The sequence below is a fragment of the Calonectris borealis genome, chromosome 7 (assembly GCF_964195595.1).
Source record: "Calonectris borealis chromosome 7, bCalBor7.hap1.2, whole genome shotgun sequence".
NCBI classification, from domain to species: Eukaryota; Metazoa; Chordata; class Aves; order Procellariiformes; family Procellariidae; genus Calonectris; species Calonectris borealis.
The window spans coordinates 40,874,185-40,898,573 of record NC_134318.1 but is presented as its reverse complement, the minus strand read 5'-3'; the positions used below and the strand labels follow the sequence as shown (position 1 = coordinate 40,898,573).

Below are 24,389 nucleotides of genomic sequence, written 5' to 3'. Positions count from 1 at the left end.
ACAAGTCATGCCGACTGCCTATGTTGTACACATGTAGTTATAAAAAATATCAGGAAAATACGGACTTGACTACTCATCTGTTGCTCAAATTGTCAGCAAGGGATAAACACATATCAGCATATATTGCAAGTAATTAATTATTTAGGCATCAAGAACCTATTAGCACTAGCTACAGACAACCTTCCACATTTTAATATTTCAATATTAAATATACTATATAGAGAGAATTCCCATTTATATTGTACATACATGCTTAAGTTCTTTAAGAAGGCTTTTAAGGGATAATACAGAGTTCCACAGAACCCCATTCTCTCAAGTCAGTCAGTCAGTATACATCCATATACAAACATGTTTTAATCCATCTCCAGATGAAAGGTTTGTTCTAGAGGAGATTTTTTTTTTTATCCACTTCCACTTAAAGGCTAGAAGTGAACTGCAACAGTTTCAAACCCTGCCCACACTTTAAGCAACTAGCACTACTGAAAAGTAACCAAGCAATATCTTAATTTCCAGATGACCAGTTTTATGTGAATGCAAAAGATGCAATGGAGCAGATAATCAGACCGCTTGACTTTCGTTCACCTGTTCACTTTCTGCCACAAGCTCTTTTCTGATGAGCTGGAACGCACCCTTGGTTTTCACCATTACATCTAGAGCTCCAAACAAAGTCTTCAATTTCCCAGCACTGCTGTTCTGACCTAAAAAAAAAAAAGAAAGAAAAAAAAAACCACACGCAAATGGCTTATGTTACAGACTGTACTTTTTCTTCCATCCAAAGATTTCAAGAGTTCTCACTAGAAAACCATCTACTGTCCTAGACAACTGAAAACCAGCAAGATAAAAATGTCTCTTCTCTCTTGAAGAAGATTCTATTCTGCAAAGCAGATTACTTCTGCTGTCATATACAAAAAGTTATCTAAAAATGAAATTAAACAGGTAAAGGTAGTTTGGAAAGCTGTTGTAGTAAGACAGAGCTAGGCTTACTCGCCATCTGGAATTCTGCAAATGCCACTCTTTCCAGCTGTACACGAAGGAACTCACAGGGCGCATCCTTCAAGAGTTGGAAGAGTCGTACGGCTTTACTATAATGAAGATCAGCAAGTACACGGTGTTGTTTCCTCAAATGTTCATCACCAACCTGCACTCAAAGTAGGGTACACAGTAAATCCCAGACAATTTGTACGTTCATGAGGTAACCATTAGAAGAAAAAACTGCTTACAGACTACACAAGCTACCAACAACCATTCCTCAGCTCATTTCACAATGGTTCATCTAAATATCTGCACATTTCTAGAATGCATCACCAGTCTGCCATCGTTGAAGCTATTGTAATTTCATAGCTAATGCTAACAAATTCACATCAAGTAGAACTAAGTTAATCATAAAGAATAATAATTTGGGAAAAAAAAAAAAAAAACAACAGAAAGCAACATGCAAGTCTACAATACACCAAGGCGTTAATAAATCTTATGTTAATGTTCTAGCAGAAGGCTGCCTGCTTAAGTATCAGAAGAGTGGCTTGGAAGCAAAACCAAACCAAAGAGAATATTTATCATCAATGGCTTCTGTTATGAAGGCATGGAACTACTTAGAATAGACAGAACCATAAAGCTCAATATGCTCTATGAAGGACAGACTGCTCTTAACAGTAACATTGTATTTCACAATGATTTACAAATAAACCACCTCACATTTCTTTGGTTAAATAATTTAAGTAAATATATCCCAATTACAGGTAGAAGGATAAATATCAATCTCCACACACATTGGACATGTTAAGTATGGAACCTATACAGAAAAACAAAACAGTTTGTACAAATACCTGGTTTCTCAGGCAACTGTGGTACATTGAAGCAAGCCTGTGGTGGATGGTTGCAGCCCGATACTGGCAAAGAGGCTGTCGTGCAGACACTGTATCAATGTCACAGTATTTCAAGGACTTCATCATGGCTTCACTAACTTCCTTCTCTATCTACAAGGTACAACAAAAAGATGCATGTGATTACTTTGAAACTAGAACACAACTATGTGCAAGTGTAAGGGTTAAATCTCTGTTTGTGGCACTGTCTTTTCATTAAGCAAAACCTTAAAAATGCAAGTGACTAAACATTTTATGGTTTGCAAGAACTACTTCACAGAAGTTCTTCAATCTAACAAAGGTTTACATGTTATTCCAGTATCAACTCTGCTCACTGTTCAGTTTTTCAGGAAGACATTAGCTTATTTTACCAGGTGTTGTCACAAATGCTCTTCATTACCTGTTCCTGAGCCTTTCGAGACAGTGGAGCATAATCCTGCTGTAGAGTTGCCATAGTGAAATATGTAGTTGACAGCTCCCAGTTCACAGAATCCCAAACAGCTGGATGCACATCTCTCTTACCTAGTGATCTCAATGCCTTCAGATAGTAGTCAATAGCCTACAGATTATAAAATAATACACGTACGTGGTTACTGCTTTACTCATTCTCAAGGAAGCATTCCAAAATAATCTGTCTGAGCCTTCTTCAGTATTTTCCTTACACCCATTTTGGTCATAACTTTAATCCCGACCATGCATGTCCATCGCCCTTGTGTGTGGTATTGCAGTCTGTTAAACATCAACATCTGAATGTCACAGGACTTCATACATCAGAGCAATGGAATCAAACCTCAACAACAATACCGAAGCCTATACAGCAAGGATTAGGATAATATGAAAGCAGGAGAGGTATCCCAAGTTATTACATCAAGACTTACAGATATTTACAAAGATATTTACAAATATTCTACAGTAAAAGGCATATTAGGGTATGGGCCATTCTAAAAACAGTATGATGTTACCTTATTATAATAAAGGGCCTCTTCTGGAGAAAACTCTCTTTTGAAGTCACCTTCAGCTGCACAGTGCGCTTGAGCACAAATCCGCATCAGCCTTCCCGTGTTGCACAGTAGAAGAGCAGCATTGGTTGCATCGTCAATTGACTCAAAATTCTGAATTCCTTCTTCAAAGCAAGAGAAGCTTTTCTTCCAGAGTTGCTGCTCTGTCATCGATACATTTTTACTCACTAGGGTTAAGACACAAGACTCATTCAAATTCTTGAAAGATACTGAACAAATATTTCCATTATGTTCTTTTTCTCATAAATGATCTTTTAGAATTTAAGGGTGGTAAATTATTCTGAAGACCCAATTCATGGAAAATACTCCTAAGAAAACCTCAAACTTATGAACATCTTAATACCTAAAGCGCACTATTACACATATTATACTTTCAAGAGAATTGTGGTAACATGACACACAAAACCCGGGGGAAATTAACAGGATAGAACACAGATTTTTTTTTTCCACAGTAATATTCAGGGTATCGCAGTTGCTTCTATAAACTTACAGTATGAAACAAGTAAAAAGTGACTTTTACAGACAAGTGAAATTGTATTGTATTTGAGTATTTGAGCTCTGACTTCAGCGAAACAGCAGTTCTGCAAAAACACGGAGATTATGAAAAATCACAAAATTAAAAGTCTAACCCAAAATCCTTCAAATATTAATTAGACAAAAGTCTCAGAAAACAGATGGTATTTGGGAGACTGGAGCTGTTTACACTGAACCACTAGCATCTAATTTGTTCTAGTTTATGTAACTCTTACTTGTAGACAAATCATTATTGGCTTTGCTTTCAAAACCAAAAACCCATCAAACACCTTACCCTACAAGGAAGCTTAGGCAACCTCCATTTCCTCAAAAAAAACACACCAAAAATAAACCAGAAACAAAGCTTCCAAGGATTTACTTACCATAAAATTCATAGACTGACTTCACTGAAACTACTTGTAAGTTTAAATTAAGCTTACGCTTGTTCACGCTGGGCTAAACCAAACACATCAAGAATGCAACATGCCCTCCTTTTTATAATAGAGTTGGTTTAAAGTTTCCATCATGTTTTTTGAGGGCATTCAACACACTTCAAAAGAATTTCTCCAGAGCTATAGGTTCCATTATTCTGTTTAGGCTCAATTAAGTACACTGTACAAGCCACAGTAATCTATTGTAGACAAATATTTACAATGGACATTAAAGCTACATAACATCAATTACAGAAAAGTATTTAGTATGAAGTTCTTTAAATGTCTTCTTTATGATCAGAAATACTCAAGATTTCTCGCACTGTTAGTGAACATGATCATGTTGTAGCTCTGTGAAATTGTAAGAAGTGTAAAAAAAAAAAAAAGAATACTTGCCCACTCTCTCAGTCTGCACTGCAGCAGCCTGGTTCATGTAAAACACTCCAATCTCGTTCCTGATATTACCCATCCTCTTTAGTACCTGTATACGCTGCTCTGGATTTTGGTTTTTTAAATTACTGAAAAGTAAAATTTCATAAGCTGCTTCATAACATTTACAGCTGACGGAAAGTTGGCATTCCAAGTCTGTAGACAAGTCAGTAGCCCAGGCAAACACTAGAAAACAAAATGCAAAGCCTGCATGTCAAACAGTATTTCCAAACAAACTTAAATCTGCGATGGTCATCATTTTGGGCATTCTCCTCTAGACTAAATATAAGATCCATGTCAGAATGATCCCACAATTTCTACAGCACAATTTACCCATTACTTAAACAATTACTGTCTTTAGTTATTTTACAGCTTCAGGCATGTCATACAGTATCTTGACAACCTCCTTATGTATGACAGGCACGGTAAGCTTTCTCTGAAGAAAACAGAACAGAAGCATAATAAACCCTCCTCCAGAAATGATACCTGTGCATGGTTTTGAGGAAGCACAATGAAATTACTTATGTCTGTCATACAACTGAATTATGGCAGTTATATCAGCATCATACCTTGGCACCTGGATTCTCTGTGAAGACTGTGTAATATTTCCTGATCTTCTTTTGTCTGGTAATTATATTCTTCAAGATATGCTGCTCTGTTGTTTGCATTTTGAGCAAGCATTAATTGGATATCTCCACAAAGGGTTAAACACTGACAAAGAAATACTAATACTTCAGGAAGCATGCTGGCGCAGAGACAACAGTAGGTATCTGTTAGAAAAAAAAATCCCATGGACAAGGGAGGAGGAAAGAAAAGAATTAAACGTCAACAGGTTTGACACAGACTGACAATATAATTGGTTTTTATGTTACCTGTCACACTTATTCTCTGTATCAGACAACACGTGTTCTTCTAAGAAGAACTAACCAATTTTAAAGTCATAGTTGCTCTACACAGCTGACAGTTTCAAAAAAGCAACTATGTTGTTCAAGAAGAGCAGTGAATCTGGTAATTACAAATGCTAATCTCAGATTTGACTGACTTTCTATATATTAACTCAGGTGAGATATAGCATGAAAAATTAATGTCCAAAAGGTATAGTTTAACTTGATTCTCAAGTCTTTAAAAGACTGAAACCTGAAGAACGCTTTGAGTTATCAATAAGCATATTGATGCTTTGTGTTAAGATTAAGTGTTCTTGCTTTACAAGCCTCCCCCCAGCCCAAGCCCTACAAATATGGAAGCAAAATAGGAGTACTACAGTACTAGGCTAATGGCATTTTCCAATTAGTTATTCTCATTATTGTAGTAACATTCTAAACAGCCTGATTTTACTTCCTTCATTTTCCTCAGTAATACCTGAGGATGTATTTCATTTTAGAGGGGTACCCAATTCAGGTGATGAACAAGTTTGGTATTTCTGAGAGTCAGGGATATTTTTAAATGAAATGGGAACCATCAGGCATTTCCAGGGACAAAACATCTGCTTGCAGCGATAGCACTTAGACCACAGAATACTATCTTGGTCTTGGCACCAGGACTGACTCTCCCAACTTCAAGTACCCTGGAGCTCCAAATCTGCCCTCTAAGTTTCCCAATCTGTCAAAATGGGAGCACTTTTCTACCAAACAGAGACAAGAGTTATTCTTACTACAGACTCCCCTCCTGAATAATGAGCTAGACACTTAGTTTCTGAACACACAGTTGTCAGACTTGTCACTGCACGCTACTAGGATAAATCATGCACCAGAGAAGTATTTGATATCGTGAAAGGTATATACAGGCAATGGTACAGATGACAAATACATTCTAGCAACTTACCATGGCACTGTAAAGCCAGCTTGATATATCGTAATGCTCTCCCATATTTCTGTAGAATCATAGCAGCATCAGATAGGACATAATAAGCCTTTGACGATTTCAGAATGAGCTGGAGTTTCATTTTATATTGCCATGATCCAGGAATCATTCCTGACTGACTGGAATGCTTACCCTTCTGAAATGAGCCCACTGTAACATGAACAGAACCTCATCAGTAAATCTCATCTCCATAACATATGCCAGAGGTTCATCAGTATACAGACAGAATGCAAATTGCCTTATTACAGCTCTGCACAAGTTATGCCAACTTGTCTGCCACTACATTTTTCATCTGCAAAATGGACCCAATACTTGGAACTCCTCCACGTACTCCACCTGATAGCGCTTGAATACGGTGAGCACAATGACAATGCAGCTAACCTCGCATACTTCAAACAGCTTTTGAATATGGGGGTGCAGTGGCCAAGACCAGTCCATTAGGTAGCAGTAGAAAAGAATGGGAAAGCCACAGGCATAATTTGTCATGTTCTCCACCAAATCCTTACGATATATGCTCTGTTTCTGTATGAACAGTCTCAAAGTGAGAAAGCCTCCATTTGTGGGTTTAGCCTCCAGCACAAGAGGAACTAGATAACCTGGTCCTTCCTGCAAGGAAAACCGATGTCTCTCTCACACTAGTTTCAAGACATCCTCAGCATAAGATTATGAAGGTTCCTTCTTTGATACTGCAGTGGTTACGGAACCAGAAAGAACAGGCCACTGACTTCAGGCATACCAAAGGACAGAATTTTGTCCTGACAATATTTGCACACAGAAATGAGCCTCTTGCTTACAGGTGGACCTACAAGGCCTGACTTGCAAGCTTGCTATCTTTAGTAAGTTCTAGAAGAACTACATGTTTATGTTAGGACAAAGACAAATCTAATACAGTAACACCTCAAGCAGTTAAAGACACAGAATGCACATATACTGTATCTATATACTATTCAGAAGTAGTTCTCTTCAAGAATTAAGAGCACTTCTCCTTTCTATATGTATGTAAACATACACATGTAGCAGAAAAACTACATAATATGCATCACAGAAAACAAACCAACCCACATACTGGAGAAGCAAAAGTTTCTCCCTTACGTTTGAACTATTTTTCTCTAGGTTGAATTCAATCCTTATGACCTAAACAAGTAGCACCATTGCTACTTCAGGGAAGAGCTCCAGCACAGCTCCAGGAATCAACTAAAATATTTTTTTCTGATCTGCGCAATATTTATCTCCCACATCCCCCAGGAAGTTTCTAAACAGAAGAAGTCAACATGCAGACATTCTCCTTGCCAGCTGGCAAGCAGCTGCAATGCGTCATCAGTTCCAGATGAAGGCAGAAGACAAGAGCCTGGCTGCAGGAGAGCTGAAATAAGCACACTGTTCTTGCTGAGCTGACCTAGGTAAAATTTCTCAGCAGATCTTGGTAAAAATCAGTCTCACAGTCCATATTAACAGTACTGTGCAGAATTTATGCAAGCTCAACACAATGTAACTTTCTGATGGGGGTGTTAAATTCTGTGGTCACATATCTGATAAAAACTAAGAAAGTATGCATACATCTCCAGGTCACTGTCATTCAAGAGACAATCATAAAATTGGAAGAGAAACATTAGAATACTTAAATGAATAACTCAAAACTGAACTTCCTTATTATTTAGAGATTTTTCAAAGGGGGAAGGGAGGAAAAAGGAGAGAATAAAGAATTGTAAGAATATGCAAGACTTAAATTTCTTTTTGTGTTATGCTTATAGGGCTTCTCGCCCTGCAGAGAACTCTACTACTTTCAGAAGAAGAGTCTTTCCTGTACCCTTTTATGGTATTCCAGAGAAAAATAAAATAGACAGGCTATAGTCTGAAACTTCTGGAGTTTGAGTATTTAAGCAAACAAAACATCTTTTATTTGCTGCTTCCTTCCACAATTGTAGAGGTACAAGAAAAAATACAAAATCCTAGTTAACATTTTATATACAATTCAGCAGCAAGCATAATGCAGGAGAAAAACCTGCCAGAAGCAAGAAGTTCTTCCACAAAACTTCCAAGTCACAAAAAAGAATGAAGACTGTTTTAAAAACAACCCACAAAACTTACGGTGCTTCACGTACCAAACCCCAAAATACTAAGCCCTTACGGAAGTCATCTGCAAGCCGCATCTAAATAGGGTCCAGTAAAATTATGTGTTTACTAATAAAAGATGCTTTGATATGCAAAATATCCCAAATGAGATATTCTTTTCATATTTAAAAAGGAACAGACTGTTCTCCAATTTTCAATATACTATTTTTGCTTATGCAATAGTGTAATTAGTAACTTACAAGTACACTGTTTTGACAATCAAAATAAAGTAGCAGCAGTTTGTGTTGGCACTGGAAAGGTCTTATTTGCACAACAATACAACTTACTTTTGTCTAGAAATAACGCCATCTGTTTTTCCAGACACTCGGGACCACCACTGGTGGATTCATCTTCATATTTCAATGGGATTGGTGTGCTGGGATCAGCTGCGGGAAGGTCACCCTCTTTTTTAACACTGCTGTCAACAGATTTCAAGCCCTGCAAGAAGAAGAAATCATTTAATTCACCTTGAAAGCAGTATTTAGCAAAAACAGAATACATCAAGAACTGGGTACTAGGTGAAACATGGTTAGGAAGTTGATGGTAAGCTTACCTCCAGGACGTAGTTGAGCACCAGCCTGCAGCGCTCCTCAGTGCCATGGCAGACAGGAAATGCACAGCTAGGCTTCATTGAGGGGGGCAGCGGGGAAGGAATAAGAAGAGAATTAATGTTCAACGTATGAAATGTCATAATTACTGGAGAGAAGATGCAAATGAGAGATAGCATTAAGAAAATCTGTTAATGGAACATCTGAACTTTACACCACAAAGTGTCACAGTATTTCTTTCCTTTATCTCAGTGAGCAACTCATATACCTGGTCATCTACGCTTGGTCTGTCCTGGTAATGCCAAAGACAATGCAAAGAGGAGAAGAGATGAGACAATTCTATTCCATAATAGTAATTACAAAAGCATTCACAGATGGTCTGCAGTGCAGACCCAGGAAGATAAGCAGATTCAATACTATATAGAAATAATTTCTTCAGCCAATACATCAAAGTTGCACTTTCATCACCTTTGAACAACTCAGTGCCTTGGGGGTTTTTTGGAGGGTTTGTATTTTTGTTTTCTTCTGGGGTAGAGTAGAAGGGGGTGAAGAAAGGGGAAATTGAGTGCTTCTGCACCTGTACAGATTGTTGTATTTTCAGCTGATGGACCTTGAAGTGTTAGAAATTAAGATAGCAGTAAGAGTTACAATTTTTTTTAGGAAATCTTGTTCTTTGCTACTCAGCACCGATGTTAGAAAAAAGGTTTAGCTTTTGACCAATGTGAGTCATTTCATAACCATATCCCTAAATAGGTAAGACAAGTAAAACATCAGAAGAAAAGTAAAATGCTACGAACAGTTTCTTCGCTGATCTTCCCAGTTTCTTGTATTCCCCTATTTTGTTTCAATAATAATGCACAAAAAGTGCGATGAGGTAGCAGTATTACACTTCTGCTGATTCGTTGATGAAGCACAGGTATGTCAATGAAGTTTCAGTATGGTTATGCACCCAGCTGTCCCCTTAGTCACAACATATACACATGTGCAGAGTAAAGCTTCATCGCTTTTTTAAAATTAACTATCATCAAAATTTCAAGGAAATCAAATTGCTGTATTCTGACCAGTTACCTTGGAAAGACAAATCAAAGAGGGAAATCAAAGACTAACTCTGTGGATATGAAGTAGCTGATGCTCCCAGAAAAAAACCCAAACATTAATATTGCTCCAGAAAAAAATACTAAGATAACCTAGGTATCCACACAAACTTGTGGTCATCTACAGCTCTTACACATGGCCACAGTTGGCAATATTTTCTCTGCTACCGTGACAGGAATAATTTTTCTGTAGCCAGCTATGCAGAATCATGCCATAAAGGACACATGCAAGATGGTAGGGTAAAACCTACATTAAACCTGCTATACTGTAAAATTTAAAGACTTCAATTTTTATGAGCAGCTCATGAAAAGTTTCTTTCCCCACTGCCTCATGCTTCAGTTAACCTGAAGACACAGCTAACAGGTAACTGAATTTCAGTAACAAACCTTGATACAGGAATTGAATCTTTCAAGAAAACCCTTAAAAAAATCCACAGCTTCACTTACACGTATTCGATGAACAGATTTGTATTTTTCTGGTACTGATAACTCTCCAACAGACTTGATTATAGCCACCGCTTTATTGTCATCTGGTGGATCAGAACTGTTACTGTAAGAACCGTTTTCATCACTGTCTGGCATTTCTTCCTCTTCCTCGCTATAACTTTCATCAGAATTTCCATTTATAGGGAAGTCTGTACTGTCTTCTTTTTTAGGTTCATCCAACTGAAAAAGCTCTGATAACATGTAGTTTGCTGACGCAATAATCTTTTTAAATAAGAAAAAAAAAATCAGTGATTTGTTCTCAAGTTAAATTTTTCTTTTGAGAGGCAACATCAATATAATGTGTCTTAGAATAAGGAATAAACAGTACATGCAAGTAGGTATTTGATAAGCTGTAAATACAGCCTGTACACACACACACACTGTATGACCATATTTTTGAGCACTGAATTTTATCAATATTTAAGAAGCAAATGGCTGGAGACAGTATCTTATCAACTATCCGTATACGTGCATGCAGCCCCTGCAATCAAGCTTGCCCACACTTGGTTTTAACCCCCAGCTTAAAAGGTCTTCATCTCCTGTTTTGCAAGTGGGACATAAAGGTAAAAATTAGGAATACAGGCCCAAGATGGTTTTGTTTGTTTTTTTTTTCTTCTTAAAAGAAAAATAAGTAAATAAGGGCAGCTTTTGATCATCCAATTTACTTCTTTTGAATGCAATCCTAACAAGCTCCTTGTTTATTCGCATCTTTTGAGTTTTACAGATTCTCTCAAACTGCAGCTATACTGCATTCCAGAGAAGCTTTTACCTTCTCCGCTTTTGTTCTAATTCAGGCAAGAAAGGTAAAACCTGCCATCAGAAAAAAAACAGCAGCTATCTTCTTAGTTGATGGTAAGGAGGTATTTACCCTTTCTCTTCTCTGGACTGCTGTTACATGGAGAAAAATGAGGAAGTAATGAAAGCTATGTTCTGGTAGGGCTAAGTATTCAGGGGTCTGCATTTCATTCCTTCCTGCTTCTTCAGTTTATTCATCTATGTACTTTAATATTATACACTGCCAGAGTTTCAAAATACATTGATGAATGAGGAGATATTGGATACAAGCATTTAAAAGCTATCCTGTAGCAGCAGCAACATTCAGAGTACTAAAAATTTAGAGCATGAAGAAATCAATTTCAACTTCTCAAAAACAAAGGAAACACCAAAACTGACAACCCAACAAATAAGAGATTCAAATTGAAACTCAAGAGGTCAAGCAGGACACCAGGGCACAAACAGCATATACCTGTAGAGGTAACTGTAGCTTGCTTTTTATAGTGAGAAAGGAAATAAAACTATAAGTCAGGAGAACTACAACGCACACTGGTGATAGCCTAAAACAAGCAGCATTTCCCCCTGCTTCAGTTTGGTTTTATACAGAAATAAAAAGCCTTGAGGCAAGATGTTCCAAAGTTCAACCTCATTTCTTGCCTAACTGTACTACGCAGTCCTGCGCATGTCACTCCGTAACCTCCCCTCCTTCCACTCAAAAGAGAAAGAACATGAACAACTGGAAGCCAACCTGGTCCAGCATCAGACTGCGCTCCAGAACACTTCAATGCTCGCACCAAAGACTAAGATAGCAAGATGAGAAATATGTATCCACACTATAGGCACATATACGTACACTCTTTTCCTCTAACTTTAAGAGCAGAAGTGCTTAGAGAAAAGGTTATTTTGGAACCATAGACACACCTAACAATTCAACCAACAAGAACAATACAATAATAATCCTTACAATAAATGTTAAGCCTTTTTCTTTCTACCTCAAGTTTACTTGAAGACTGAACTCTTGCTCGGACAGCTCCCACACTCCTATCACAAGGAATTTTGACACTAAGAGATGAGTCATTTGCTAAGAAATTTGGATCAGATCTGGTTTTAAAAACAAAACAAAACAAAACAAAAAACAACAACAAACACACAACACACATACATGCCTTAAAGTGACCTGCTTTTGGGCACCTGGTCCCTGAATTGGAATGAGCGATTTTATATTAAGTGCTTAGGCCCCACCTTAAATTACTGACTCTTGTGTAGCTTCAGGATTAGGCAAACACTAAGTAAGAGCTTTCAGGCTTGAACTTTTGGATTTAGGCACCTTAAGAAAGATCTGACTGCCAAAAGAACTTGCATTATTGCTTCATGCACACACAGGTGATTATGACAGGGCATAAGTTCTAGAACACATTTTTTGCAGTGAAATCTCTTGCTTTCGAGACGCCTTTTTTTCCCCAATGCTGAGTGAGTGTCCAGTGAAGGACTTGCAATTAACTCTCCTGAAATTCACTGGGGATATCAACTCCCGCATTTTACTTCCTGAACATTTTGAATATAAAAAAAAGTGTCAGGAGTAATTTCACAGCAATAGGGTAGCTGGGGGGTGGGGGGAATAAAAGAAAAAAACCCAACAAAAAAAATCAGTCAAAAAAAATTGTGCCCATATTCCTTTCTTCCACTTCCCAACATCCTCTCCACTTCTGACTGTTCAAAAAAGATATTACATTTAATGCCACTGAAGCCCTCTATTTAGGACAACATGGTTACAACATGGTTCCTGATTCTGGTAATCAGGGCATGTTCTAGCTCCTGGTTCTGCTGGAGTCTAGTGAGACTGGACCAGAATACAGCCCAGCAATTTCATACAAAGCGGAACCGAGATACAAGTTCTCCATAGTAGCAATGCTTTATCATGTAAGCTATGTTAAATAACTTCCCATCAGAACAGCAGCCTTTTGGCATTAGACATTTGTCTGAACTGCCAACCAAACAACATTTTACATTTCTTGTGTATTTTTGGAGGGCTTTTTGCAGAGGTGTTAAAAAAAAAAAAAAAGAAAATTAGTTCTTCTACCAGGCTGTTTTCGGAAGCAATATAAAACTGCTGAGAAGGCAAAGGAGGCCACCACTCTGCATGAGTATGAATTCAATTAACCAACTCAACTAAGCAGTTTCTCCTGCCCTACTAAAAAGTTACTTATGGAGTTAAAAATCCCATATAGGAAAGGGAAAAGGATTCAAGCCTGATCAAATTTAGAAGAGAATGAAAACCAACTGGTAAAGAAGGAGAATTACCTATTCTAAAAGCTTGTAGATCACAAGAAGCAAATGAGAGAAGGATCTTATGCAAGCAAAAAAAAAAATTTCAAGAGCTTCTAGTGGGATTTTGAGAGCTTTCCACAACTTTAGAAGGAATCTACAAAATACTTATTAATTTAGTTAATATATGCCATGTCTGCTATTGTAATCCATTTTAAGTACAATTTCACATCACATTTTTGGGATCAATTCTCAGTTTAAAACAGCCTAAGTCTAGACCACTTACATGTCAATTAAGTTATACTTTGGATTAGATTTCAGTTTCAGTATAGATATTTCTTTTTGAAATTGATGATGTGTTGCCTATAAATAGTAAAAATGTGAAGTTACCATGTTAATGTACCATAGCTTGCATAAAGCAGCTCCTGCCCAATCAATTTCCAAGCCTCCTGCAGTATCCCAGTTTACTTTTTTGGTTAAACACACGGATACTCCCTTATACCATTCTGAACCTACGGATTTCTCAACTTAAGACAAGGAAGAGATTGCGAACAGACTTAGTCAAAATGCCAGTGAGAAAGCAGCACACTCCATTATCTTCTGCAACTAAAAAGGAAGCTAGCACATCTGGCAGCAGTAATACTTAAGACATACACACTTTCTTCACCCCCCTAAACTTTAGTAAACTACTTGTCTTTCAGAGCAATTAGATTCCTGTTTTTCTTAGAGAAGAGCCAGAATCAAGTATCTAGAATTAAGGAGGTCAATACAGCTTCATCTCCTTTTCATTACTTTTCTTACTGCTTCTGAAAGTGCAGAGCATCTCAAGGTACTGATAGCTGATACAATAGTCTCTTGAAGAGATCAAGAGGTTGAGGTTCTTCTGCTGACTCTCCCACCTACCACAGAATAGTTGAGGTTTGAAGGGACCTTTGGAGACTGTCTAGCCCAACCCCCTCGCTCAAAGCAGGCTGCTCAGGACCACGTCCAGTCGGGCTTTGAGTATCTCAAAGGATGGAGGCTCTATAACCTCTCTGGTTGACCTGTCCTAACATTCAGCCACCTTGAGAGTAAAAATGTTTTTCTTATATTCACATTTTACAATGTCTAGCTAAGATCTGCTTCAGTGTCTGTACAGCTTCCAAACACAAAAGGGCTCTTTGGGAACGAGAGCAAAAGAGCAAGCGCAAGGACAAGTTCCTTTTTAGAGCAGAACAAAAGACTCATGCAGCAATGAGGGTCAGTGAAGGCTACTAATTTAAAAAAAAAATAGTCTGGGGTTTCTTTAAACATAAATCAATTTCTGAGTTTATAAATAAATTTAAATTCTCTCCCTTGCAGAGGGAGGAAGAAGTAACACACAAAATATAACCAGGTGCATTATGATGACAGCATTTCTATTATATTTACACAAAGCTACAAGAAAACATATAATTCTTACTTGAGGATGTCTGCCATTGTCCAGTAACTTAAGACAATTAAGGAGCAATGTTCTGATAGTGCCATAGTGTTTCTTGTTCTGGTTTTTCTTCAGCATCATATTGCAAGCAACTCTAAAAGAAAGTTAAACGAAATAACTATCCAGTAAATCCCTGGATAATTTCTTTGTGTTAGAAGAAAAAGGCTTTAAACAACACTACTGCAAATGTAGATCTCCCAAACTTCATGAAGACTTACTCAATAAGAGTGTAGTTTACATGGAGAAATGGTGAAAAGGAAAAAGTCTGTTTTGATTTAGTGGGACTGGGCTTACCAAGCTTATGTGTAAAAGAAGATTTTTATTTCATGCGTTTTCATTTCAGCATAATTTTTGGTCTGTATTCTTAACTAATACAACTGCACCAAGCATTAAGTATTACAACAAAAATTATAAAAACTCACTTGTATAGAAGAATTGCCACTGGCATTGTAAAAGGGTTTTGGTATTTGTCTTCTGTCTCTTCACAAAGGGTGGTTAGGTCATAGAGCTTTACTATATCACTCCCACTTGCTGAAAGTTAAGACCTTTCATTAATGAACATGACATTAACATAAATCTTTTTAAATTGATCTAAATCTACTTACCCTTAAATAACCAATAAGTATGTCCTTCTTTGGTGCAATTTGATTTCAGAAAAGATAAGATATTTTGAGCAATATCTTTTATCACTTTGGTAGAAAAATTAGAGTTTTCCAAATTGGGAATATCTTCAGTCTTGATCATTTCATATTTCTGGAAGGAATATATGTTAAAACTCAAGATTAGGAGGGTTTTCTGCCACCTACCTCCCCGAAATCTATACATCAGTGCCTCTTATCAACTGCTAAAAGAAACAAAAGCTAGTATTATGATACAGTGTCATGATAAATTGAGCTAATTTCTATGATTTACTTAAAAAGCAAGCACATCTTGATTATACTACTCAATAAAACTGTTAAAGAGGACTCACTTCTATGACAAACATGGTAAAGTAAAAGGAGAACAAGAGGTGAAGAAAACGTGCAACATCTAACTACTACTTCAATGAAACCTAGTCAGCCTAGTAAGCAACTATAGGCTACTGCTAACAGGTACAACAGAAACTCAGCTGGTATGTGTGGTCTATTGTAAAATAGTAAATACAAACAAAGGTTTAAAAAGCATGCATCTGTCTTGGCAAGTGAACACTACAGATTTTAAGGTGCAAGAAACTGATGTATTTCTGCTGCTACATTTTTTATTTTTGTCTTCATTCCTACGTTGGGGAAGTAGGAACCTTGCATGCATGGACGGGAGGAAAAAAGAGAACACAGTATTTTTGGATGACTGTTGCAAGCTGTGTAGACGCTTCTCATTCTGCAACAAAGCATTCTTGTAATCTTTTTGTCAGAACAGTAAGATTAGAAAGAAATCTGTTACAACTGGAGCAGTTTCAGAAACTGAAGAACGGATGAACTAGGCGTAATGCAAAGAGACAGTCTTACCTGAACAATTCCATTAACATGAAAGCACATCACAAGCTCTGGTACATTGCATATTAAGTTGTCCAACCAATAATCAATTCCTGTTAGCACATTTATTGGCTTGTTGTTGTCCCTAAAAACAAACATTTCTAGTGTTATTTAAGTTTTTATCTACTCTTCAGTAAATATTAGGGATGTTTCCTAATGGGATTTAGATTTAAGTCACCTGAGAGTGGATGGATACTAAAACGATTATTTGTGAATTGTTCTATTTTAAAGAGGCAAACAAGGAATTATATGAAACAAACAGATGTACTGATCTTTCCAATGGAATACACTCACATTCCCTCAGCAGTTTCTAATTATTGCCCACACTTACACTGAAACTTTAACAAGCTTCGGATGTCATACTATTACCAAGATAACAAGTACTTAAGAAGTTCTAAAGGAATAGCAGTATTAGCTGCAACTAATTATAGTGCAAGCCTTCTCACAGACCTTCCAAAATTCCTTGTAAAGCAAGCTACTGTTAATTCCTAGGTGTGTCTTAAAAAGACGACAAATACATCAAGCGAGTTTCAAGTTTTTGCTCATTCTTTGCCTACACGTAGGCAGGAACAGAAAAAATGGTAATCAAGTGATCAACATAAAGTATTAGTGAACAGTAAGACAGCCAGAACTTAGAACTACTGTAGTCACAAGTTTTAAGTACTTATGAAGTGCTCAACTAGCAGTTATTGAAATGCAGCATCCAGTAAAAGAAATATTACTGCCCTCTTACAAAAATAGCAATAGAATGAAATTAAGGACTAGATGTACAGAAGTGTTTTAACACTCAACATTCACGTTGAAGTCAGGAATGTTTGCAAACCGCCAGAACTTTCAAATAAAGATTTAGTTACAGAGCCAGAAAAAGCGGCAGAGCATCTCAAGTTCTAGTGCAGTGGCATGGCTATGGGACTGTTTCTGTTCTCCAGCACTTTACAATGCCATCACCATTGAAGTCTAAAGCATGAATTTTATTCTTTAAACTGCACGTAAAAATTAAGAGTCAACCAAACAAAATGCAGGTAGCTAAATAGGAAACAAAGCAACAAGTCAGTCAAGGCTGGCATATATATCTCATTACTTCAAAACTCACCTGAGACGCAAGCTCACAGCAGGGTATCTCCCGCCTCCAAATATAGGCATATTTGATCCTACTAACATGTGGATATCCTCAAAGGTCCACAAGATATTACGAACAAAGTCATTTTTAAGTCCCTTCATCAAGAGAAAAAAATTGGTCTATAAATCACTGTTATAAAACATGTTCTCTATGACATTCTGCGGAATTATGAGAAAGCAAGAAGCAAAAGCAGCAAATAAAAGACAGCACATAATGAACTATGCTACGCATTCACATTAACTTAAAAGACTGAGATCACAGATGCCACAAAAGCTACTTCTACAGGGGGCTTAGTTTTTCTCTTGGTTCCAATTTAGACCAAATTTTAAAATGTTCGATTAAATTGGGGGTTCAGTGTTTGAGCTCAAATTTCACATATAGCATACCTGACTGTTTTCCCCGTCATTGAACAAAGTAGTCAGGTTTTGTTCTTTGGGGGCTGAGGCCACATGCCCCACTATATATGAGGGTTCAAGAGGCACACTTCCCTGTGAAAAGCACAAGGATAAGGAGTGATTCTGCTGCTGAGGTAAAGTTAGGCCATTTAAAAAAAACCTGAACAACAAAAGCATATAAGGGAAAAACCTTTACCTCTAACATCTTTAAATAAATATGTATTAAACTACAGAAAGCCTCTAGTCAGTGACTAGAATGCTTCTTTTCTACAGCTAGTACCAAAATTTTGTACTTTATATTCTCATAGGCTTTAGAAAGAAATCAGAAAGTTTTTATAGAAACACTTTATTACCCCAGGGTCAGCACCAGATTATCAGTCTCCAGAATGTAAAACTTCTATCCTGATGTCTTATTCATAAATTAAAGAAAAGGACACTGTACAAATGCACAACAGCTTCTTTATGATAAACAATCTGCCGTATTAGGCCATAGTTCCTCAAGAAGGTGGAGGAGAGAAGTAGTCCTTTTTCTAAAAGCTTCCAAGTACTGAAATATTTCTCCACTTCAGAATATTACTACATCACAACACATGCAGTTACAGTTTTATGGATAATGCAGATTAGAGCCTTCGTAAGTTAGCTGACCAAGTCACTTGGCAGACCAGTTGGTAATACTGTCTAAGCATAACTATAGCATCATTATTATATTAATGTAGACTGAATTCAACAGATCTTTCAAACTCTCAAAAATTTAATCAATTCCTGTATTATGTTACTCAAAAACCACAGGAATTAACAGTTTTCATAAATAAGCTTAGCCACAAACTGAAACCCTGGATTAGGGCCTAATACTAATCATAGTTTGTTGCATAATTACTATAAACATCTCTCCCTTCCACTTGTGTAATCTCATAGCAAGTATTCGTAAATGTTGCTTAACTGTTTTGCAAACATTTTCATAGATCTTCATTTTCCTCTTCACCTAATAAATTCAGGGCCACAACAGATTCATTTTAATGGCAGATTCCATACACACCTTCTGAATATCAGATTTTCCTACTTTTAGGTAAAGTCATTGATGACTACTCATAGCCATATGTTTCGTTTCTCAAAAAAGCATAGACAAACATGTATTTAGCATTACGGTGACAGAAAAGAATATTTTCTGAAATTTGGAGCTCTGAAACACTGGCATAAGCTAAACCACACAACCAAGTTCTTTTAATGCCTTTGTTCATTTCTTTCAGCAAAGAGTTTTGCACCAACACCTTTGAAAACCTTTCAATATATATGTCTCTACAAAAACTAAACTGTCATTTAAAACATTATATACACTAACCTGGTTAGAGGCACCTGGATCTTCAGATAACGAAGAAGGCATTTCAAAAGGAGCTGGCCAGGAGGCCCTTCCTGCTTCATCACTCTCACCTGAAACAGGACCCTCCTGGTGCTGTTTTGAAGTGGAAGGAACAGGCTGAGCAGCTCCATCACCGTTAATGCTGACAAAGCAACATTAAAAATTTCAGTGAACAATATGCAAACAGAATCCGTTTTAGAATTGTTATATTTGATGCACTGTTCTCAAAGAATGACTTTGCTAATATGCTAAAAGATTGCTATATTGACAAGTTGGCCAAACTCTTACAATATTACATAGGGTGTCACCATCTACCGTGCATATTTTAAGTTGTTCTTCCCTCAAATCCAGTTCTCAGAAGGAATATTAAGATATGCAGTTAATTAAGTCACCCTGTTTATTTCATACTTTAATACTTAAAATGCTTCAATTCCTGTTAAAAACATTTACATATTATTTCCTGATTTCATTCCTCAATTTTCTCTGCGTAAGTATAAATCAGTAAATAAGACAAACTATAATGGAATTTTAACATTTACTTCAAGACAAGAAACCAGGCAAAAGTAAGTGATACAGAATTCAAGATTCATTCAGACATAAGGTTACCTGTAATACAAAAATTTAGAAAGTATAGCCTTCTGGTACCAATGTTCTTTACTCTTCTTTTTTCGTTGCCATTTCTGATCAATCAGCCTTTGATAAAACTCTTTCAGCCACGTCCAGTCCCCTGTCTAGGCAATATCATAAATATGAAATTAATGTCAAGAAGCATCTACAAAGTAAACCAAGTGCCTTATTAACTTACGAATACTCATCCATCACAGCAAAAAAACCTCAAACCCCAAAAAACAGAAAATAACTTCACAGCTAAAGCCTTGCATGAGTCATTTATTGAAAATGTATCTTATAGGAAAGTTACATTCTTACTGAAAAGTTGACTTCATTAGAAAGTCAGATACATGGTAAGAGATAACACAGGAACAAACACTTATTAATAATAAAATTAATAAAATAGTATAGCAATACTGAAGTAATTACAGGAATGTGTGACATGGAATTTTAATCCTACAATACCATAAATATAGGACTCAGATATAGTTTGTGGGTAAACCGATTGCTGCAGAATACAGCACCTTTTGTACTCGCATATGGTTCTCAGGAATTTTGATACATAGATGTTTTCTTGCTAGTTACACTATTCCTGAAATAATGCATTTTGACCATATGACATACTTAACAAAAACCAAATGGTTAACCTGAGATGATCTCATGAAGAGTTCTTGAATATCTAGCTCATCCAACAGAAGTGTCCGCCCAATGCGATGTACTGCCATGCTCACATGTGACTTGCTATAAGGTATCTTCAGAAGTTTTTTAATATTCTTGCAGGAGAAAAGAGAACAGAGATTATATTCCATACAATTATACTGCATTGTAAGACAATTCTTAGGGAATTATAAGCAAAGAATACACTACTAACATTGGAGAGGCATGGGCAGGCAAATAAAATCTTATAGTGCCAGTGATTTTAAGAGGCCATTCCGCAATAAGTTGCATTTGTTGAGGTCAGAGAACATGAATGACAGTGATAAAGAGACCAAGTAGTCAGTATAAACCACATACATGGTTTAAACATGATCTCTCTTTGGATCATCACAACCAGGTATCACACCAAAGTGACAAAAAAATGCAAGTGGATGGTTTGGATTTTAAAAGCTTTATCTTCACCACAGGAATACCAACATTTTGTCAGATATTCAGAGGAATCGGGACAAAGATCTAAGTCTGAATAAAAATCTGTCAAACACGAATGTCTCCTCTTCTGAATAGCCTCACCTGAATTCTGTAGAAATTACCAGCACCAAAAAAGCCGGTAAAAATCAGAGGAAAGAAGAAGGTTGGAGGGGGCTATCTCTTCTAGATAAGAATAGGAAAAAAATCATCTTGAGAGTAATAATTTACATCAAAATAACCAATTTCAAACACGCAAGACAACTACATTGCCAGGCTGGTGTGCTGCGTTCACTAAACTACATATTCCAGTTGATGGTTATTTGCAGAAATCCCCAGGAAATATGATTTTATCCATACATTTCTTACTCAGTAATCACAACTCCCTTAAATGCGGGAAGAAAAGTTGGGTGATCTGTTTGTGTTTCACTAGGGGATCTTTATTTTTGCTCAAAGGGCACAAAGATGACAGAAACGATAACAGTATCTTAAAATAAGATTTATACAACGTAAGAGTTTGAATGATGGAGCTTAAAAAGTTATACATACCTCTGAATCGGACACAACATCGACATCATTTCCAACTGAGTCAATGAAGTCATACGCCATCCCAAAGCTATTTAGAAAATATTACAAATTAAGACAAATGCAGTGTGACAGCAAATAGAGATCTCTTCTTCTCAAAGCTTATTAAATCTTTGAAAGCTTTTTCTTCATCAAAAGAAGAATCTAGCTAAACATTACCAGGTGTAACGATATAAAGTTAATTAACGAAATCATTTTGACATTCTTCAAGTTTTCCAAAGAGATCATTGGAAGTGCTCAGATCCAATTTCAAGACGTTCTAAAATGTATTTTAGGTTTTGTTAAAATCAGGAAAATCAGAACTATTTAAAGTGTTTGTTAATATAGCTATGGGATATTAGAGAAATGGATTTTTTTTGTCTAACGCTAAAAAGGAGAACAGTTTTTCAAAGAGTTTATCTTTAAGGCATTAAGCCCTTTAAATTCTTTCATTTTAGCAGCTGTCATTTCATTTTACCTCTTATTATGTTTTCTAAAACTGGCCTACATGTTTTAACAAACACACCCTTGTATCCTCATCCACCCTCATTAAGGCCTTACAAGCTATTAAATTCGAATCTCTCAATGTACAGATCATTCTTTCAAATTAAAGCAGATATTACCATAACCCAACCAAATACATGATGCGTGTCTGAAGTTATACTTTCACTATTAGCTTTTTAATATTGACACTAGAGACAGAGATATTAAACTGCCAGCCTCTACTTGACAAACAAACGTAATATTTAAAATAAACAGGAAAAATTCATAAAGCCCTGAGAAACAGGGCCCTGTTACCCTGCTCAAAAATGTACACCTCCTAAAAAAGACTATAAGGATTTCAACACAGACCCTCCACAAACTGTTACATTTCACTAACTAGTTGACTTAGTGTGAATTTGCTTGCTCAGTACAGGATTTAAGCCTCCTATTTATAAACACTCTGAAATCAACTCATCCAACTCTTTAACAAACATCCACACTGAAAGGTAACACTGCTTTTTGGTTTTGCCCCTTATCGCACCTTCTGTGTTTACTCTTGACATGACTATGAAACTTCTTTTGCCATTAGTTAGCCAGGTCCAGTTTCTAAAGATCCAGAAGAGCTATAAATTGGCTCTGTAACTTTCAAGGGGAACCACATATGTTCCATTTCCACCTGTTATCAGGTGAAGCAGAATGGCTGGCTGAACCAGTCTAGTTTGATTTTGGCCAACTGACAACAGCCAACCAGGGAAGAACGCGAAGTCAGTTTGACTGTCTCAGGCAAGGTGTCAACATGCACTTGAAAAAAATAATGATAAACAGCATTACCAGCACCATTAATCGTTTACAAAGGAGACAAGATTATAGCACACAAGCAAGAACTAATGATGAAAAAGTAGAGGGAGAATGGTTAAGAAAAAGCAGTAGCTATCTTCTATGGTAAAGTCTGTACTTTACACTTTGAATTACATAGGGTCCAAGTTCACTATTAGAATTATTCTTAAAGGCCTGGAAAAAATAGAGCCTGCTGTTATTTACCTTGAAAATGGTTTACTTTTTTTGTTGTTGCCAAGAATGGTTGTACCTGCTGGTCCCAGCTTAGCGCTTTCACGTAACCAATTGGCAGGTGGAAGCTTCAAGTCTGTTTTCTCCTGAAGACGGGCAAATGCTGCTTGCGGTGGGGCAGATGAGTATTTCACCACAGCACTGCTTTTCACTTCATTGCCTCCAAGAAACAATACCGACCCCTAGTTTTCAAAGAGAAATTAGTCTTTCATTTATAAAATAATAGCAGTTAAAACTATCAGACTTGCTCTATGATAAGCTATTTTTAATGGTAAGCAACCAAAGCCCTGTCCTGCACTCACTCATAACTTTCTCTTGCACATATTTGAGTTCCCCTGACTCCATATGCGTCAATCATATGCTCCACTTTATAAGGCTAAAGTGCTATTAAGGTCAGCTCCCCACAGAATGTGAAATTACTCAGAAAGGCCAAAACTAAAATATAATTCACACTAATGCTGCAAAAGTTTGTGAAAGTAAGTGTTCACTAACAAACACCAACATCAAAGCTAAACACGTTTCTGCCTTAACAAGTAAGCATTATGTCTGCATATTTCTTTTCAAATACAGCAAAACACACAGCTGTCACACTTGCATTAAGAGCTTTGATCCAATATACATAAAGGGAAAAATAGATCCACAGGATACTATTTATGTAAATACAATGCAGCACACGGCACTTAAGCATAACAACAGAAATACTGCTTGCAATTACAGCTTAATCATAATTAGTACGTTCCCTACTGTACTCCAGTCCTGACAATAGCATTCCCTTACTCGCCAAACTGGAAAGAGGATGCACGCCTATGAGGCAACTTAAAACATTACTGTGGGCTGTGTTTACAGCCCCGCGCCTGCCGCGGCCAAACGGGCAGCGCCCGGCGCCCAGGTCCGCCGCCGGCAGCTGCCCTCCCGCGCCTCAGCCTGGCCGGCCCCGCTGCACCGGCCGCCAACCGCCTGTCTGAGGCGGGGGAGGGCAGCCGCGGTGCCGCCGGGCAGCTGCGGGGAAGGCTGCGGGGCAGCGGTACCCCCTCAGCCGCGGGACCCCCCTCCCCACCGCGGCTGTAGGGCGCCGCGGGTAGGGTCGCGTCCCCTTCCCCGCACCGCCGTTACCTGCTTAGGCTCCTCCGCGTCTCCCCTCAGAGGGGCGGCAGCCCCCACACCGCAGAACTCCTCCATTTCCCGTGGCCTTCCGGCGCCCGCCCGTGACGGGGCCGGGGCGCTCCCTCGGGCGGCGGGGGCGGCGGGGGCCGCAGGCCGCTGTCAGCGCCCGCTGCCGGCGGGGAGGCGGGGGGTGCGTCACGCCGGGAA

The 24,389-nt window shown here is 37.6% G+C and overlaps 1 protein-coding gene across 6 annotated transcripts in view; it reads right to left on the bottom strand.

The window, feature by feature from the left end:
* Window positions 1-24,389, bottom strand: part of EDRF1 (erythroid differentiation regulatory factor 1) — a 28,527-nt gene extending 4,138 nt beyond the window's left edge. For 3 of the 6 annotated variants that reach the window (XM_075155271.1, XM_075155277.1, XM_075155276.1), the window contains exons 1-23: window positions 24,192-24,389; window positions 23,052-23,260; window positions 21,513-21,579; window positions 20,489-20,614; window positions 19,839-19,963; window positions 19,215-19,374; window positions 17,867-17,968; window positions 17,454-17,575; window positions 16,334-16,445; window positions 15,455-15,602; window positions 15,272-15,380; window positions 14,832-14,943; window positions 10,313-10,573; window positions 8,777-8,848; window positions 8,511-8,661; window positions 6,073-6,261; window positions 4,821-5,021; window positions 4,215-4,437; window positions 2,822-3,041; window positions 2,260-2,418; window positions 1,824-1,973; window positions 985-1,138; window positions 583-698 (exon numbers count right to left, since the gene is read on the bottom strand). In XM_075155271.1, coding sequence (XP_075011372.1) covers window positions 583-698; window positions 985-1,138; window positions 1,824-1,973; window positions 2,260-2,418; window positions 2,822-3,041; window positions 4,215-4,437; window positions 4,821-5,021; window positions 6,073-6,261; window positions 8,511-8,661; window positions 8,777-8,848; window positions 10,313-10,573; window positions 14,832-14,943; window positions 15,272-15,380; window positions 15,455-15,602; window positions 16,334-16,445; window positions 17,454-17,575; window positions 17,867-17,968; window positions 19,215-19,374; window positions 19,839-19,963; window positions 20,489-20,614; window positions 21,513-21,579; window positions 23,052-23,260; window positions 24,192-24,257 — 3,354 coding nt within the window. In that variant the 5' untranslated portion in view covers window positions 24,258-24,389. Of the gene's footprint in view, window positions 1-582; window positions 699-984; window positions 1,139-1,823; window positions 1,974-2,259; window positions 2,419-2,821; window positions 3,046-4,214; window positions 4,438-4,820; window positions 5,022-6,072; window positions 6,262-8,510; window positions 8,662-8,776; window positions 8,849-10,312; window positions 10,574-14,831; window positions 14,944-15,271; window positions 15,381-15,454; window positions 15,603-16,333; window positions 16,446-17,453; window positions 17,576-17,866; window positions 17,969-19,214; window positions 19,375-19,838; window positions 19,964-20,488; window positions 20,615-21,512; window positions 21,580-23,051; window positions 23,261-24,191 lie in introns of all 6 variants that reach the window. The other 3 variants (XM_075155272.1, XM_075155274.1, XM_075155275.1) reach the window with 3 other exon arrangements.